This window comes from Coenobita brevimanus, chromosome 45, assembly GCF_032717465.1.
Source record: "Coenobita brevimanus isolate Jiangsu-jjx chromosome 45, ASM3271746v2, whole genome shotgun sequence".
Classification (NCBI taxonomy): domain Eukaryota; kingdom Metazoa; phylum Arthropoda; class Malacostraca; order Decapoda; family Coenobitidae; genus Coenobita; species Coenobita brevimanus.
Window position 1 is genome coordinate 37,080,591 of NC_136998.1, and position 16,818 is coordinate 37,097,408.

At 39.4% G+C, this 16,818-nt stretch overlaps 1 protein-coding gene across 2 annotated transcripts in view; it reads left to right on the plus strand.

Moving 5' to 3' along the window:
- LOC145398414 (angiotensin-converting enzyme-like) overlaps nucleotides 1-12,556 on the plus strand; it is a 55,724-nt gene extending 43,168 nt beyond the window's left edge. The window contains exons 9-14 of one of the 2 annotated variants that reach the window (XM_080271294.1): nucleotides 6,352-6,476; nucleotides 8,228-8,471; nucleotides 9,103-9,201; nucleotides 10,653-10,793; nucleotides 11,409-11,575; nucleotides 11,993-12,556. In XM_080271294.1, the coding sequence (XP_080127420.1) occupies nucleotides 6,352-6,476; nucleotides 8,228-8,471; nucleotides 9,103-9,201; nucleotides 10,653-10,793; nucleotides 11,409-11,575; nucleotides 11,993-12,132 (916 nt within the window). In that variant the 3' untranslated portion in view covers nucleotides 12,133-12,556. The remainder of the gene's footprint in view (nucleotides 1-6,351; nucleotides 6,477-8,227; nucleotides 8,472-9,102; nucleotides 9,202-10,652; nucleotides 10,794-11,408; nucleotides 11,576-11,992) is intronic. The other variant, XM_080271293.1, reaches the window with a different exon arrangement.
- Nucleotides 12,557-16,818: the final 4,262 nt, after the last annotated feature.

A 16,818-nucleotide genomic window follows, 5' to 3' on the forward strand; every position in this document is an offset into this window, starting at 1 on the left:
ACCTGTACAGTATAATGTTATCTTTGCTGTCATGTGTAAAAAAAAGAATATCACTGATTAGTGCACACAACACCTACTGGTATGCAGCTGTAAAGATCTTAATTTCATAATGCAGTAGTCAGTGGTTATACGGATTAGTCTTGTTCATTTTGTGGCTTCTCAGTGTAGTTGCTTAAGAGGAAGGTTTCCTGGGTCAAAGCTTTTGAGTTAAGATCCCTCCACAGTTGGACAAATGCACCAGCTCGGTGAAATCAAGCAACACAGGGCCACTACTAGGTAGCATTAAATGACAGGTTGTGCAGCTGTTTAACAGGTACAGGTACCAAGGAGGTACAAATACAGGAAATGAAAATTAGACTTTTAATATGGTGATAGTCTGAGCTTTGGCATGGAGAACCACCATATACATGAGGATATGTTGAGCAAGAGATAGTGTGGAGCCTGAAATTGAGTACAGGATATGGAAGTTGGTAACATATGGAAAATACGTTATCACACTTGCATACTTTCCCCTTTAGAAGTTGGTTTTTTGATGCCTGTAAAGAGATCAAGGATGGACCTTCATGCTGTCTTTTGTAATGCATTGGCCTCATTACCCATATACAGTTTTTAGGTGCCTGATGGTTTAATGAGTTAAGGGGTTCCAACCTGATGTGGCTCATACTGGTGTCCTGATGTGGCTCATACTGGTGTACTTCTGAGAAGGTTGCTATTTTTTGCTCTCATAATGTGACTTGCAGGCGAGTGACTGGTAATGCTTGTCTTCAGTATCTGGAGTGAGTAGCCTAGGCCCAAACCACTGTGCTGCTGATGGGATGTTACTGAACTGAATTTGTCATTTTAATTTATTGCATTGCCTTAGAATTTTTTGGTATCATCCTTGAGTAAGCTATTTTCAAATTCTTGTCAACATCTTTGTGCTTTATGTCAGCCACTTTCAAAGTATTTTCCAGTATTAAAACTATCAGTGTTTTTCCTACCTTGTTGATAAAACATATTTCACCCCTCTTTAACTTCTGCCAGCTCATATTGCATTCTTCTATTCCTTTCAGTCAATCCTACCACATTCATTATCTGTTAACATCTGTTCAGCCATGTGCAAACTTGACAGTCTTTTATGAAAACCCTTTAACTTGTTTCATTATTGTCCAGACTCTTCTATTCAAATTTTCTGCATTTTTCAGTCCTGCCTACTAATAATCTAATGGTCTTCCAGCACTTTTAAATCACTTATTGGTCCTTTCAAGCAGTTTTAACATAATACTCCTCCAGATCTTCAACTTCCTCTCTGTATGAAATACTTTATGTATTTTCATATCTGAGTTTCCTTTCAGGCTCAGCAGATCTCAGTACCCCTTCAGATCTTCAGTTTCGTCTCTGTATGAAATATTTCATGTATTTTCATATCTGAGTTGCCTTTCTTTCAGGCTAACCAGATCCTCCAGCCTCAGCATTTTCCAAGCTCTTTCTTTCCACTCTCCTCCAAAGTCTCTGTCTTCCATACCCAGTGTATACCCTATTTACTTTAGCTTGACCTAGATTTTCACACTTTTGCTGCCTATTTCACTTAATTGAGTGCCAGAAAAAGACATGGCTGTACATCCTTACTACACTTTTCACATAATTGAGTGACAGAAAAAGACATGGCTCTACATCCTTACTACACATTTCACATAATTGAGTGGCAGAAAAAGACGTGGCTCTGTATCCTTACTATAGCACCTCTTTGTGACAAGCATTGTATTCTAGTGTTATCTGTTGCTACAGCTCAGTATTCAAGATGGATACATGGCAGTTCCTGGTCAAGTTAGAGAAAAACCAGTACAGTATAGTATTCATCACTTTTTTGCCAACCCTTATCCTACCTCACATGGCATTGAGTCAAGCAGTGTTCGGATGTGAGTATGAACCATCTGATAACTGTGCATCATGAGATGGGCCACACAGAGTATGCTCATAAGTATAAACACCTTCCACAGGTGTTCTGTGAAGGTGTTAACTCAGGTGAGGCAATGTTTGCTGTGACTGGTGTTGCTAATGCCTCAAAGTGTGTTGGTGCTGCATACAGAGCCTACTGAATACAGAGTCTCTTAAGCCATTGATATTACACATAACCCACCTGATATTAAGACCTGTAGGATTGAACAGTGTGCAGATATACCTGTACGTAAAATTGTTCCAAAATTTCCTCCACTCTCAGTGCTTTCCATACTCCTTTACATCTCTACGCCTGTTTGGTAAATCCTCCCAAATTTTCCATCAGCTTCAGTTTTTTGTACACTCTTAAATCATCACAGTCAATCTTTCTGTCTTTCATACCCTTCCAAGTCCATTAACTTTATCCAACCCCTATCCTATTTTCCATACCAAGAGTGGAATTGTGTATGGCTGCGACAATGAAGTATCTGATTTTAATATATCATTTGATGAGCCATGTATGGTATGCTCTTCTGTATAGTCACTAGCTGCATATATACCATAAAGGAGCAAACCCAGGTGAGGCAGTGTTTATTGGGAATGGTGTTCCTAATGCCTTAAGTTGTATATTGCTCTGTTTACAGAATGGTTACTTTTGACTGACATTAGAACTGGTGCTGGATGAACAGTTTTGTACAGCCAGGAACTAAAGTTTAACTGTTATTCTGCTATGTATGCATTACACTTGAGACATGTCCATTACCATCTCCCTGATGTGTTGTATCAAAGTCATCTCTCAGCAGAGAGCATATCAGGTTTTCTCAGCTGAGACCAATTAAGCAGCAGAGACCAATAAGATAAAAAAGTGGTGGGATATGTGGTGAACTGATGTCCCTTACTGCACAACCTGTACGGTACCAGGGAGTTTCTGTCTGTCTACGTTAAATGTCTTATTCTCATAAGGAGTTGCCGCACACAGATTGCCTCTACATTGTCTTGTCCTCTGCCATATGGTTGCCCTTCCTCCAACTCACCCCTTCTCTCTCATACCTCTTCACTCCATCCCTCCATCTTAAGCTTGGTCTCCCCCTCCCCCTCTCCCTTTCCACCTCACACACTTACACTCTCATAGTCTCTCATCCTTCATCCTCTCCACATGGCCAAACCACCTCAGAGTATTCTCTTAATGTTTCCATTCACATCTGGATGAATACCACAATGCTTCTTTACTTAGTTATTTTTCTGTCTATCTGTCTGTCCATGTAATTCCACATGCTCCTTTCAGGTAGGTCATTTCCAGTGGTGTCACTCTTGACTTGTGTCCTTCCAGCAGGGTTCAAGCTTTACTTCCATGCTGTACATTAGAGTGGGTATCACAATACTGTCATGCAGCAACGTTTTTGTTTCCATGTTCACTGCCCTATTCCTTATCACTGTGTTCAGTGAATCAGCAGCTTTCTTCTGTGCTACACCCTTGCAAGCACGTCATCATCTAAATTTCTGTCCCTGCTTATTACTCTACCCAAGTATTTGAATGCAGTCACATTCTCCATTTCCTCTCCATCCAGCCTCAGTGCACATTCTGTGACTTCTTTTCTCTCAAAAGCCATAATGTTTATCTGCACTCACTTTTACCAAAGCATTATTGATACCATACTGTGAATGAATGTATTCAAGTGTTTATACATTTATTTACATGATGCAAAGGGTTGAAAACAGAGAACTCACCTTCATTGTCATGTGATTTTTAGCATCAAGCTTAATGTCAGTTTCCAATGTATTGTGTTGCTTTCTTCATTTCATTTCAACACTAAAAATCATCCATGTTTTTCCATTTTCTAGCACTTCTGATTATATGTGTAATGGCGTGAATGAAACTTGACAATTTATCATGATGAATAATGACTTGATGTAGAAGGGAATCCCAGCCTAGCAGGATGACACACTCGGTGACATTCAGCAACAACTGGAACAAAAAGAGCACTCTGTGGGATTGTGTGGGCTTTAACACCCATAGATAAGTCTATCATTTAAGCTTCATTCATCCCTTTTAAGTTTGTCAGCTTCCCATTGTAAAACTTCTTTCATTCTGGGCACTCTTTCTATATGTTCTCAGTGTTTATTGACTTCTGTTGTCAGTTAGTGAGCATTTTCATTATTTTTTATTCACGTTCCACATCTCCCAGCTCCTCCACATTCTTTAAATCATGAGAACTTTTTCAATCTTTTTCAATTTCCTTGCAAAACTCTCTTTCTCATTGTATGTATTTTTGTGTCAGATGACTTTATGACAAAGGACGCAGTAATGTAGCAGATGCTTTGGAGGCCATCACAGGGACACAATTTCCTGGCCTTCTTTATGTTATTCTTGATTTCCTTTGATATTTTCCATTCTCTTTCTGCTTTTCACCAAAAGAATCAAGCAGTGTACGGACGTGACAATGAATCACCTGATCACAGTACACCATGAGATGGGGCATATTGAGTATTATTTACAGTACAAGCACCTTCCACTTGTTTTCCGTGAAGGGGCTAACCCAGGTGAGAGATAATACAGAAATTTGCTCTCTGATATGATCTGGTGGCAGAAGCTCGCTGCTGTGATGAGACCATATAAATTAACAGGTGGGACAATGTCAGCCATTTAATGTGTTGGTCATCAGTTGAGCAACTAAACAGCTAACTTTTGTGGTGTGTATTGTTGGTTTAACTTTTGACTGCTAAGATTTCTTTAACTGAATAAAAGTGTACTGTTATCCTACATAGAATTTCCAGGTGTACCAGTATATAAAAGAAACTGTTACAAAAAGTACATTGTGCAGCCTTTGACTGCTAGGATTTCTGTTAATAATGTGATCTGCTACAAGCCTGTATATAACTCCTAGGCATACAACTGTTAGAGAGAGGATTACTCATCATATTTTTTATAAGCCTTTGACTACTAGGATAGTATTGCAAAAGCTTATGATTCTTTCCTGAGTAAAGTAATCAGATGCACAGATCATAAAACAATGATGTCCTAACACAGCTTTGGACCAGTAAGCTACACAGATTGAAAGAATTTAATAATTATGTTGGCTTGATAGATGATATGCCAAAATTTGCAGACATTTGCCCACCTGATTTTCCTAACAGTCTCATCTAATGGCTAATGAGGATGGGCTTGATTAACATAGAGAAGTAAAAGCAAAAAGTCTTGTGCTGCTACAAGCAGTATATGCACAGTACTGTAATATGGTCATCAGTAATACCCACCCACCCCAATAATACCTCCACTGAGGTGTAGGGGCCTGAGACTGGATTACCATACCTCAGCACAGTTAAGGGCAGATGACCAGCCTGTTTCCCTTGATGGTATTACCGTGTATGACTGAAAAGTCTCTAGTTACTTTGGGATCAAACCAGTGGAAGGCCTTCAGTCTTACTGGAGTGTTCTAATCCTAGAGTGATGACTGCTATATGAGCCAAGTCTTGGGCCCCTTCACCTTGAAGGGAATTATATAGGGTTAGCAATAATTCTGTACTAAATGGCTATATAGAACCTCATGCCTTGACTGTGTACATAGACATGCTTAAAATTATTGACTATTATTGACTCATTTGTATTAAAGGTTTTATTTTCCTTCCTGCATGATAAGATAGTCAACCCTTCCTCAGTAAACATTTTTTTGTCTAAGGCAGTGAGACTGATATGTTGATTTCTCCACCATCCATAACAGCTTGGATCCAGTGACATCATTTTTAGTTTGGTCATTGATATCTCCAGACGATTTTATTCAGCTCCAGAGAGAATATTCAAACTTGACAAGTTTGATATAGCCTCCATTATTTTTTTCACCATATGGGCACTTTCCCAAGCAAAGTAGAATTGTCTGAACTGGCAAGTACAAACTATAAAATGCAGCATCTGACTGAAGACGGCAATCATCTGACTTAGTACTGTAATTCTTTGACCAGTGCTGTCCTTTCACAAATAAATTATGTGCAGAAGAAGAATCCACTAACTACATAATTCCTTGACCAGTGCTGTCCTTCCACGAGTACATAATGTACAGAAAAAACAGTTCATTGACTATACTGACCAGGAGGTGGTCATCAGACAGTAACTTAAAAGACATGTACAGTGACATAGAACATCATAATACTGTTCCTAGAAAAAACGTGGAGTACTGTAAGAACCTGTTGCATGCTAGCATTCAGTTGCCTTAAAGTATTTGTCTCCTTCAGTGATTTTTGGCTTACTCATGGCAGTAGTCTAATGCCAGATTAAGTGTACTGTATAAATGATTACACATTATGTAAGGATTTGTGTATTCATTCATATGCTTATTCTAGCACTGCAGCTTTGCTGTATGTTCATGAGGGGAAACACATACCCTGAGGCAACTACATGTCTAGCAGTTATTTTATCTCTGTGCCCCCTTGGCTCCCCAGAATCAAAATGTGTACTGAGGTGACGATGAAGGACCTGATCACAGTCCACCATGAGATGGGTCACATAGAGTACTATCTACAATACAAACCCCAGCCAATTGTGTTCCGCAGTGGTGCTAACCCAGGTGACCACAGTAGAGTAAGAGAGCAGTCATAGGTGATCACTGCTTAGAGGAATGGCTGAGGACAGTTTGAATGGAAGGATTATACAGTACCCATATTTGGAAATGTTGTCAGTTGGGAAGGTACAGAAGTTCTGGCCCAATAAAAGCTTTTTCAAATACACTAGAAGTACTGTATATTTTTTCCATTTAAATAGTTCACAGCAAGGTGATTTCAAGACAGAATATGATACAGTACTTCCACTTTAACTTGGCAGAGATTTCTCACTTTCTGAAGCTTTTTTCATAGATTTGTGGTAGAAAAAGACAAGACAATGGCCCTGTATATTTTCTCTAACACCTCAGGTGAATAGTATTATAGTTTAATAAATCCATTGTTATAGTTCAGCATTCAAAATGGAGAGATGGCAGTTTGGGCCGAGTTAGAGTGGACAGAGTGTAGTCATCACTTATTGATGTTGTCTTAATGGCAGCAAGATTTAGTAGAAATGTTAAATGTTGCACTTGACTGCCTCTTCCAGTGACCACACGGACAGTTGACTGGATGGGAATACTGTTGTTGAGTTTTTAGAAGACAGTTTTTCATAAATTAATGTACAAAGGGTGCATAGAGTTTTGTAATATACAGTACAGTGTATAATCTGTTCATTAATCCCTGGGGGCAGGGAAGAAGGAATATTGCTTTGTGTATGTAATATCTTGCATGTTATTAATTCCATTAATTTGGGTGGTGTGTTATTTTTTTAATTTAGTTTTGCTGGGAATGTGGATTATTGACAGGATGTGGTCAAAATACAATATCCTCGAAATTATGCATCATAGCCTGGCATGCAAGATGTCTGTTGCATTTGCAGTGAACTATCCATTTTACCTAGGCCTTGTAGAATTTTTTTGGTGTGGAGGGAAGTGGCATTTTTGGTGGAGAAGGATATGCATGCTTGGAGATGCAAAACATTCTGTTTTGATGGTGATGTATATACTGTAGTGTGGAATATGTATATACAGTACTGTATTACTAATTTTGTGCTGGTTTAAAAATGTTCACAGTGTACAGTTTATGTTTCAAGGTGAATTACGTACAGTATACTGTATACATTATTGCTAATTCTGTTTGTATTCTAATTTTTTCTGGTGTTACATTTCAGACAGTACCGTACTGCTGATGATTAGAAAAACTTCGGGAGGATTGACAGTACTAACTATGTATTGTAGTACTGTATTTTGATCATCACAATTCAGCAACAATAGTTTACATAAATTAACATTATCAAAAATCATCTGGCATACCCATGTATGGTATATTTTGGTGCTGAATACACTCTTTTAGGTAGATATCTTCAGTGAGTACAGATATTTGCTTACTATAAGTTATATGCAGATAGAATTCTGGAGGCTTGAATGGTGTGTGAATGATTGTGTGGCCCATTTTACTGGGAATGATACTGTTAATTGCCCCACTTTAATGTTTTCTTATTCCATGCTTCTGAATCCTTACTCACCCCATCTCTATGTGTAGATAAGGGTTAGGATGATGATGATGATGATAATGATGGTGATAGCCTTTGCAAGTAGTTGCTTATTTCTCTCAAAAGACTGACTCTTTAAGAAGCAAATGAAAGGTGTAACCTACTTTAGGGTAATATTCCTTATTATCTCTCTGACAGTATTCCGTTCCCAGCTTAATCAGCCACATTTAATGACTACAATCAAGGGGCTGAGCATGCTTAATCATTTCTGTTGTATTGTGTGGTCAGGATTCCATGAGGCAGTGGGCGATGTTTTGGCCCTGAGTGTAGCCACACCAAAACACCTTGCCAAAGTTGGACTGCTGAAAGAAGTTGTTGAAGACGAAGAGGCTGACATAAATTTTTTGATGAACATGGCTCTTGACAAGATAACTTTCCTGCCATTTGGTTACTTGATGGACCTCTGGCGCTGGGATGTCTTCAGTGGCAAAACTAAAGAGGAGAATTGGAATTGTGCTTGGTGGGACCTCAGGTAATGAATGTATAGATAACAGATGATTATCAACAAAAACTCCTTTCGGATCCAAAGATGCATCAGCAGGCTATATTCACAAACTTTGTTGAATGTAACATGTTGAAGATTGTTTTTCTTATGCTTCAGCCTTCACTCATGCACCCAAGTGACAGTAAATATTAAAATTAAAAATACTGTAAAATCAAGTGATTCTTGATAGTAACTGCAGTGGAGACTTTTTTATTATAGCATTTGACTGAGACCCATTATGAATATGACCACAGGCTCCTGGATGTGTTTAGTTGAATATTGTTATGTAGAGACACGGGGTTAGGAAAGGGAAGAAGAGTGATTAGCCTCTTCAGCCTGAGAATGTAATTTTATTTTTTTTCTCTGTTTCCAAATGAGAGTACAGTACTGCATTCAGTTTAGAGAACTTTCTGGTAAAGAAGGTATTGATTAAGGTTATAGCTAAGTTCTCCAGCTCATAAAGTCTATCCTGATCTGAAAAGAACTGTCTGGAGATATTAAGTAAAAATCATTTATATCAGGCTTCATTGGATTGAAGTTGAGAGTGAGGTATGTAAATACAGAGTAGGATTATAATGATGATGATCGATAATGATGGTGATAAATGTCATTCATCCAGGTATCGACTTCAGGGAATTAAGCCACCTGTGCAGCGCTCTGAGTTTGACTTCGACCCTGGTGCGAAGTATCACATTCCTGCCAATGTGCCGTACATCAGGTAAGGTAGCGGTGCAGGAGCAAGAGATGGGTTGTGGGTCAGGGGTCCAATCTCCCTCAGTTTACAGTAGTTGAGAAATAATAGTTCCAGGTTTGTTTTGCAACTTGAACCAGGTGGACTGTCAACTAAAGTTGCCCTTCTCAGTCTGTCTACCACCCTCCTTTCAGGGGAGGGGGAAGCAGTTGAGCATGTTTATATAACCAGGCAGCCTAGCCAACCAGTTATATCGGTGCTACTACATGAAAGCAGTACAATAAATGAAAAGTTGTTTTATTCTGGAACATTTCTGATACAATACTACTCAGGAACTGAGAGTCATGTTACTGTATTTTGAAGTTTTGAGTGTTGGTGAAGTTATTCACAGAATTTACACTTTTGAGAAGCAAAAGATCAACCATTTTTGTGATGATGATGATGATGGTGTTGTCATCAATAATGATGACTTAGGGCCATATTATTAAGACTGAGAGTACAGAGGTGAACAAGCCCATAGTTATTTACAAAAACTTCTGAAAACAAAAAATGATAATGATAGCACATGTCTGACCTTTATTGCTGCTGATTATGCCCTTTAATGTGATACACAGGCTGATCACATCTAACAGTTCCATATGTTCCATATGTGACCTTAAAAATATAGGGGTCTGTTTAATCTTTCATGTTCTCATTTTAACCAGTATAATCCAGGCGACAGTCTTCTCAGTTAGTTCTTCCTGCCATGAAACAGTTTTATTCAATTCTGGAAATGCCTCTCTTACTGAAGGGGTTTATTAAGGCTCAAATACATGTACCCTACATTTCAGTAAGTGGGTTGGTGGAGGGTTAGTGTCCCTCCCCGTAAAATTAATCATACATTCATTCATTGCCAGACGCTATGTATCCCAAACGGGGTGGCCAACGGCTTAGAGTTAATTGTTTTACAGGGAGGGGCACTAATCCTCCACCAACCCCACTTGACACGTAGGGATGCCAACAGCATCTTAAGTAACTAAAAATCAAATGGCCACCCCTTGTGGGATTGTGGCATCTGGCTATAGATAGATAGATAGATAGACCTAATCTCTCCAAAGTGTATCCAAAGCTGAATATGACTGTCAGGAAATGGCAAGAATAAACTTAAAAAAAAAAAGAAAAAAAAGAAAATAGGTCTGTGAATTCAAGGTGTTATTAATTTGGCTTTACTGTGTACTATAAATCACGTGCCCTTTTCCATATCAGATATTTTGTGGACTCATTACTGTATAAATCATGCGCCCCTTTTTGAGATCAGGTATTTTTATGAGGTAATTACTCTAGAGATTACCTGCCTTTGTGAACTTGTGACTGAAGAGATTGCCCACATTTCCACATGATGTACTTTGTGAGCTTGTTGCTACTGATTATGCACCTTTTTCCATGTCAGGTACTTTGTGAGCCTGTTACTATTGATAATGCACCTCCCTCTGTGTCAGGTACTTCGTGAGCTTCGTAGTTCAGTTCCAGTTCCACAAGGCTCTGTGTCTGAAGTCTGGCCAATATGATCCCCTTGACCCTGCAAAGCCTCTCCATAAATGTGATATCTACCAGTCCACTGAAGCTGGTAATGCTTTAGGGTGAGTGCTGTTTTTAGTTTATGTTAACCCTCGCATGATCAGGATAATTCTAGTACTGTGTTCTGTTTCAGTTGACACAGGTGATTTTATTTACATGAAAGTGAGTCTTATGAGCCTGAGGGAGTTAGTACTGTCACCTGTAGTTGTCTTTTCATCAGGATATTTGTAGTACTCTTCTGTAACTGACGTCAAGTGATTTTATTAACTTGAAAGTGATCTTGAGACAGCTACTGCTGTCACCATTAACCTTCCTTGACCACGACAACTCTAGTATTTTATTCTAGCTGACACCATATAATTTTTTTCAGCTGAAAGTGCATCTTAAAGCCTGAGTGAGTTCCTTTTTTTCCTATGTTTCCGTAATTAAATGTGCATCCTGGTGTTAAGTCTTTTGAGTGTGATTTTCCTTCAGTCACTTTGTAAAATAATCTGATCAGACTTACTGATTGTATGCTGAATATTCATTTGTTTGGTGCACTGTCTGTTCTCAGAGGTCCAGCAGTTTTCCTGTCACAATTTCAGTGTCAGTACCCATCGTCCATACTGAATACATGTTAGAGCATGAGCTGGCCTGAAGGGTTAATCTAATTCTTCCTGTACCTTTCATTCGCACAGGGATATGTTGCAGATGGGCTCTTCTAGGGAGTGGCCTGATGCAATGGCGGCCTTGACGGGTAGTAGGAGAATGGATGCCTCAGTCATCAGGGAATATTTCAAGCCTCTTGAGGCATGGCTGGCCCAGGACAACCAGAAGCATGGTGAATTCATTGGTTGGGAGACTGGTGAGTGATTTATAAGAAAATTATATTGTTTTTATTATCTTCAATCTAACCATAGTATATGCTAAATATCTTTAGTCTTCAATTTTAGAAAATTGAAGGTGCTCTACAGTGTTTAATCTATTGTGAAATCTTGTCTAGTTTTGTGTTGTTTTGCTGACTAAAGTATTTTCTCATATGTACAGTGTGTGCATTGTTTCTGCTGTAGTGAATATTCAACGATGTGTACCATCGTTTCTCCCCCCCCCTTTCTCTCTCATCCTTTCATTTTATTTTCCATTCCTTACCCTCTCAGTAACATCCTCATTCTACATCCAGTTCTTTTCTTTCCAATTTATTTTCCTATCTCTTTCCTTCACATAACAACCTCTCTCATTATCATCCTGCTCCCCCCACTGACCTGCCACATTGGTCCCACAGATGAAGTCCTGTGTACATCAGATGGTCCAAGGGAGGCAGCCAAGGCAGAGCCCTCTGGTGCTGGTGCTGTCATCTTGTCCAGCTCAGTGTCTTTCCTGATTCTTTCTCTCCTCTCAGTTTTGCATGCAGCTCGTGCGTAGTGTCACTGTTTGATAGTTAGTGAGATACCCTAATAAGTCCTTTTTATAAGTACCTCTTTATGCCATTAGTATAAATTCCATTGTATGTTAAAGAAAAGTTGCCTGTTAAAATTTTATTGTTACCTGTGATGCTGAATTGCTGGTTTCCCCATTTCATATCTGAGATTGTAAGTAAAAAATCTGTGATATTTTGTAAGACATCCTGTACTTATATTGAGGACTAGCTGAATCATGATGAAAACTTCTCTGACACACCAGCCAAAGCACTGATCTGTGGCCAAACAGTCATCAGTGTTCTTGAACTGTAATTGTGTGTCAAGTACTAGTGAATTCCTTATGAAGAACTTGCACTGATGAGAAAAATAGGACCAGATTATCATTATTATTATTATTGTTATTATTATTATTTTTATTATTTTGTCACTTGTTGCTGACTCCTCAGACCGATTTCTAGAGTTCATGGAAACAGGAGAGGTGAGAGAACATTTGATGGGGACTGTACTGGATTATTTTTTCTTCTTTCTTTTATTCAAATTCTTTATCACAAGAACATTGTACCAAGGACAAAAATGAATTTAGTAGAGGGATGATCTTGCTTTAGTCTCGATTTGTACCATAATTGGAAGGACATACATTTATATTTTTAAGGTAATTCTAGGACGTATGATTATATAATCTCAGTATAAAGGTTGTGAATTAGATACTGGTGTTCTTAGATTTATTGCTATATATAAAGGGTAGGTGGGGATGCTCACCATCCACTCACTCAGTGTAGTGCTGTTTTGGGTGTCTGCCCTTTCCTCTCTTCCTTCCTTCCTCATCTGTCTCTCTTTCCATCATTCTTTCCTCTTCCTTCTTCCTGTGGGTGACTACACTGAGTGACAAGCCAAATGGTTTCCTTTACACCAGGAAACCATTTACTATGCTGGGTAGTAACCATATAACCAAATTATGGCGCCTGGTGGTTTAGTGGGTAATTAAGCCACTCCAGTCGAATTGAGCCTGTGTAGGCTTATATCCAACGGGTGATTGGGGTTTATTGCTCTCGTAATGCCACTCAGGGATGAGTGAGGCAGGCCACTCTCATCTTACATGTCAGGACCAACTTGCCTAGCCCTGGGCTCCTACGCTCCTAATGGGGTGGCATAGGATTGAATCATGGATGGATGGATGATATAAAGTTTTAAGGATTTTGTTCTATATGGACAATTTTAAGAAAGGTTATTGTTATTTTTCGTTCAATACCATAATTTTAACTTGCAGGAGTGATGGAGATGTTTTTCAATTCATATTTTAATACTGATGTTTTATATAAAGAACTGGATGTATTTGTTAGACATTACTGTTACCTCTGTTGAAGCTATAGAAAGATGTTATATTTTTCTGTAGTAATATTACATATAGCTACTGTTCCTTAGGGTTGCTGTAGGAGGATTGTAGTTAGAAATGAGAAAACATTCAAATTATTTAAACAGATTTCTTTCTTTCTGTCTCTTTCTCTTTCTCTCTCTCCCAGTCTGTCTGTCTGTCCCGTCTCACTCTCTCATCATTGTCTCTCTGTCTGTCCTCTCCCTCTTTCTCTCCTTGTCTTTCCCCCACACCATAAGTTACTCACTTGTTAAAGTAATACATTATGGTAAGATTATTTCATCATTCATAGTTTAAGCATGTTATTCTCGTGACTGTGAGATGTTGGTTTAATGGTACAGTATATTTTTAATTTGAGCTGAGTATTACAGAGTGTGCTCTTGCTAATACAGAAAGCACAGCACATGCAGTATTGCATATACTGGTATGAGGTGTTACTATATTGGAGAATCCATTGTCTTTCCCCCATACATTATGAAGCATGAAATAAAATTGTCTCTCCCCCATACAGGCTGAAAAATAAATCAAATTGGATTTCTGGTTACATTCAAGACGCCTGCACTTGAATTTTGGAGCAGTGCCTTTTTATAGCTTTTTGGTAAATCTTACATTATTTTAAATGCAGATAAAATATTCTAATAAGCATTTTGGGAAACCAGAGAAGCAGTCAGAACTACAGGGTAACTCTGAAATCTGGAAACATAGGGGAAAAAAATAATCAGGTTTTCTCTCGTCAGTTTGACTCCCTCAAGATTATATTTTTAAATTTTCATTACAGTCTTGGTATCTGCACATGACTATATCACCTTCTGATAAATGTTTCAAACTGGAGGGATAATTATACTTGCATTAACCTTTTTTACTATTAGGGTATCATGTGATGTGCCCTTTCCCATGTTTTGGAACTTTTGACTCACCCTGTACATGTGCAGTGTCTGCTGTTTATTTTTCTTTCATTATTGTTATTATTATTATTATTATTATTATTATTATTATTTTTTTTTTTTACTGAAGCTTCTCGGTTGTAAGATCAGAGTTTAGTGTAGAGTACTGTACTTATGCCTTGATGAGAATATTTTTATACATGAGAAATATAATATATGTCTGGAATAAAGAAACTTTCTTCTGGTGCATTTTGCTTGATGACAACAGTGTTCTCCTGACATTCTGAAGGGGGGAGTGGGAGAGAGAGAGAGAGAGAGAGAGAGAGAGAGAGAGAGAGAGAGAGAGAGAGAGAGAGAGAGAGGAGAGAGAGAGAGAGAGAGAGAGAGGGGGTTGGGGGCAAAGAGGGGTAGGGGGGGAGAGAGGGGAGGGGAGAAAGAGAGAGAGAGAGAGAGAGAATATCTAACCAACAAGCATATGTTAGAACATTTTAGCAGAAGGCTGTTGCTCAGTAATACTACTAGTAATTGCAAATTCAGGCTCATCTGAATGTGAACCTAGTGGACTGTGGGTTGGTTCTCCTTCTACTGTAGCCTCCCATCCTCCTTTAGGGGATAGGGAGGCAAAAGAGGGACGTTTGTATCATGGCAGTGAAACAATCCAGTCACATAGGTGCCTTCATGTAGAGGTGTCCTCCTCTAGTACCCCAGTGCTCAGTAGAGTCAGCTGACGGTAACCAAAAATAAAATCCAAAAGTCCATTTTAAGAAGCACAGACTAGATTACAGCATGTACAGTAATAATTCACAGTATCTGTCTGCTTGTCTGTTGGTTTCTTTGGTATGTATGGTTACAATTTTCAAGCTAAAGTGCTGAATATTTAGATGGATAGATATGGCTGGAGGAAGGTCGGGAGCACCATTTGAGGTGTGCAGGTATTGAGAGGGGGGGGTGCCGCCCCCTTTCTTTATCAAATTATACACAAATTTGGTGAAAAAAATTTTTTGGACTCGATGTAGTGCTGCGTCCAGGTGGCTCTTCACTGAGTGTCAAGCCAAACGGTTTCCTGTAACCTAAGAAATAATTTACTAACCTGGGTGATAACCATACAACCAAATGATGCCTGGTGGTTTAGTAGGATAAGGAACTCCAACCAGGGCGAGTCTATGGGACTTCCATCTGAGGGAAGGCTGGGGTTTATTGCTCACATCATACCACTTAAGGGAAGTGAGGCTGATCACCTTTGACTTGAAATAATGCTTGGACTGAGTAGCCTAGCCTTGGGTTCCTATGCTCCCGATGGGGCAAGAAGGGAATGGATAATGGATGGATGATCGAAGTTCATAAACAAAGGCAGATGTAATTAACTGGTAGGTCTACCACAGAAACTGCCTTGAGATTTGAGGAAGGGGCTTGGAAGGGGGCAGCAGGGACATATCCAAGACTGTTTTGGGGAGTTTCTTTAAAAATCTTTGCTCTCAACCCAAGAGGTGAGGTTGACGGGCGATGTGGGTTAGGGGAATGTAAAAGCGCACACACACACACACACACAACTAAATGAATATATATATATATATATATATATATATATATTGCCAGACGCCTCAATCCCGTTTGGGGTGGCCACAAACAAATCGCCTTCAAGTCGCCCTGTCCCCCGCCATTTCACTGCCCTGCTCCCAACTCACACCCCCCTCTCTCATATACCTCTCCACCCCATCCCTCCATCTCATCCTCGGCCTCCCCATCCCTCTTCCCCCCTCCACCTCACTCACATACACTCTCTTCGCCAGTCTTTCACCCTCCATCCTCTCCACATGGCCAAACCAGCTCAGTGTGTTCCTCATAACGCTTCCTATCACATCCACATCCACACCACAACGCTCCTTTATATCCTCATTCGTCAGCCTGTCTCTCCACGTGACTCCACAGGCTTCTTTTAAGTAACTCATTTCCACTGCTCTCACTCTTGACTTGTGTCCTTCCAACAATGTCCAAGCTTCACTTCCGTACGTTAGAGTTGGTATCACAATACTTTCATGTAGTAACTTTTTCACTTCCATGCTCACTTCCCTGTTTCTTATCACTGCTTTTAAAGAACCAGCAACCTTTCTTCCCTGCTGTACCCTTTCAAGCACTTCACCCTCCAAACCTCCATCCTTACTCATCACACTACCCAAGTACTTAAACGTACTCACATTTTCCAATTCCTCACCATCCAACCTCGCTGTACATTCACTAACTTCACCCCTCTCAAAGACCATCACTTTACTCTTCCCTACATTCACCTTTAGATTCCGTTTCTTACACACTCTCTCAAAGTCATCCACCAAGCCTTGCAGCTCCCCTTCGTCTTCACTCAACAACACAGTATCATCTGCAAACAACAGTACAGGGAGTTTCCAAACACTATCCTCTCTCACCAGGGCCACTCCAA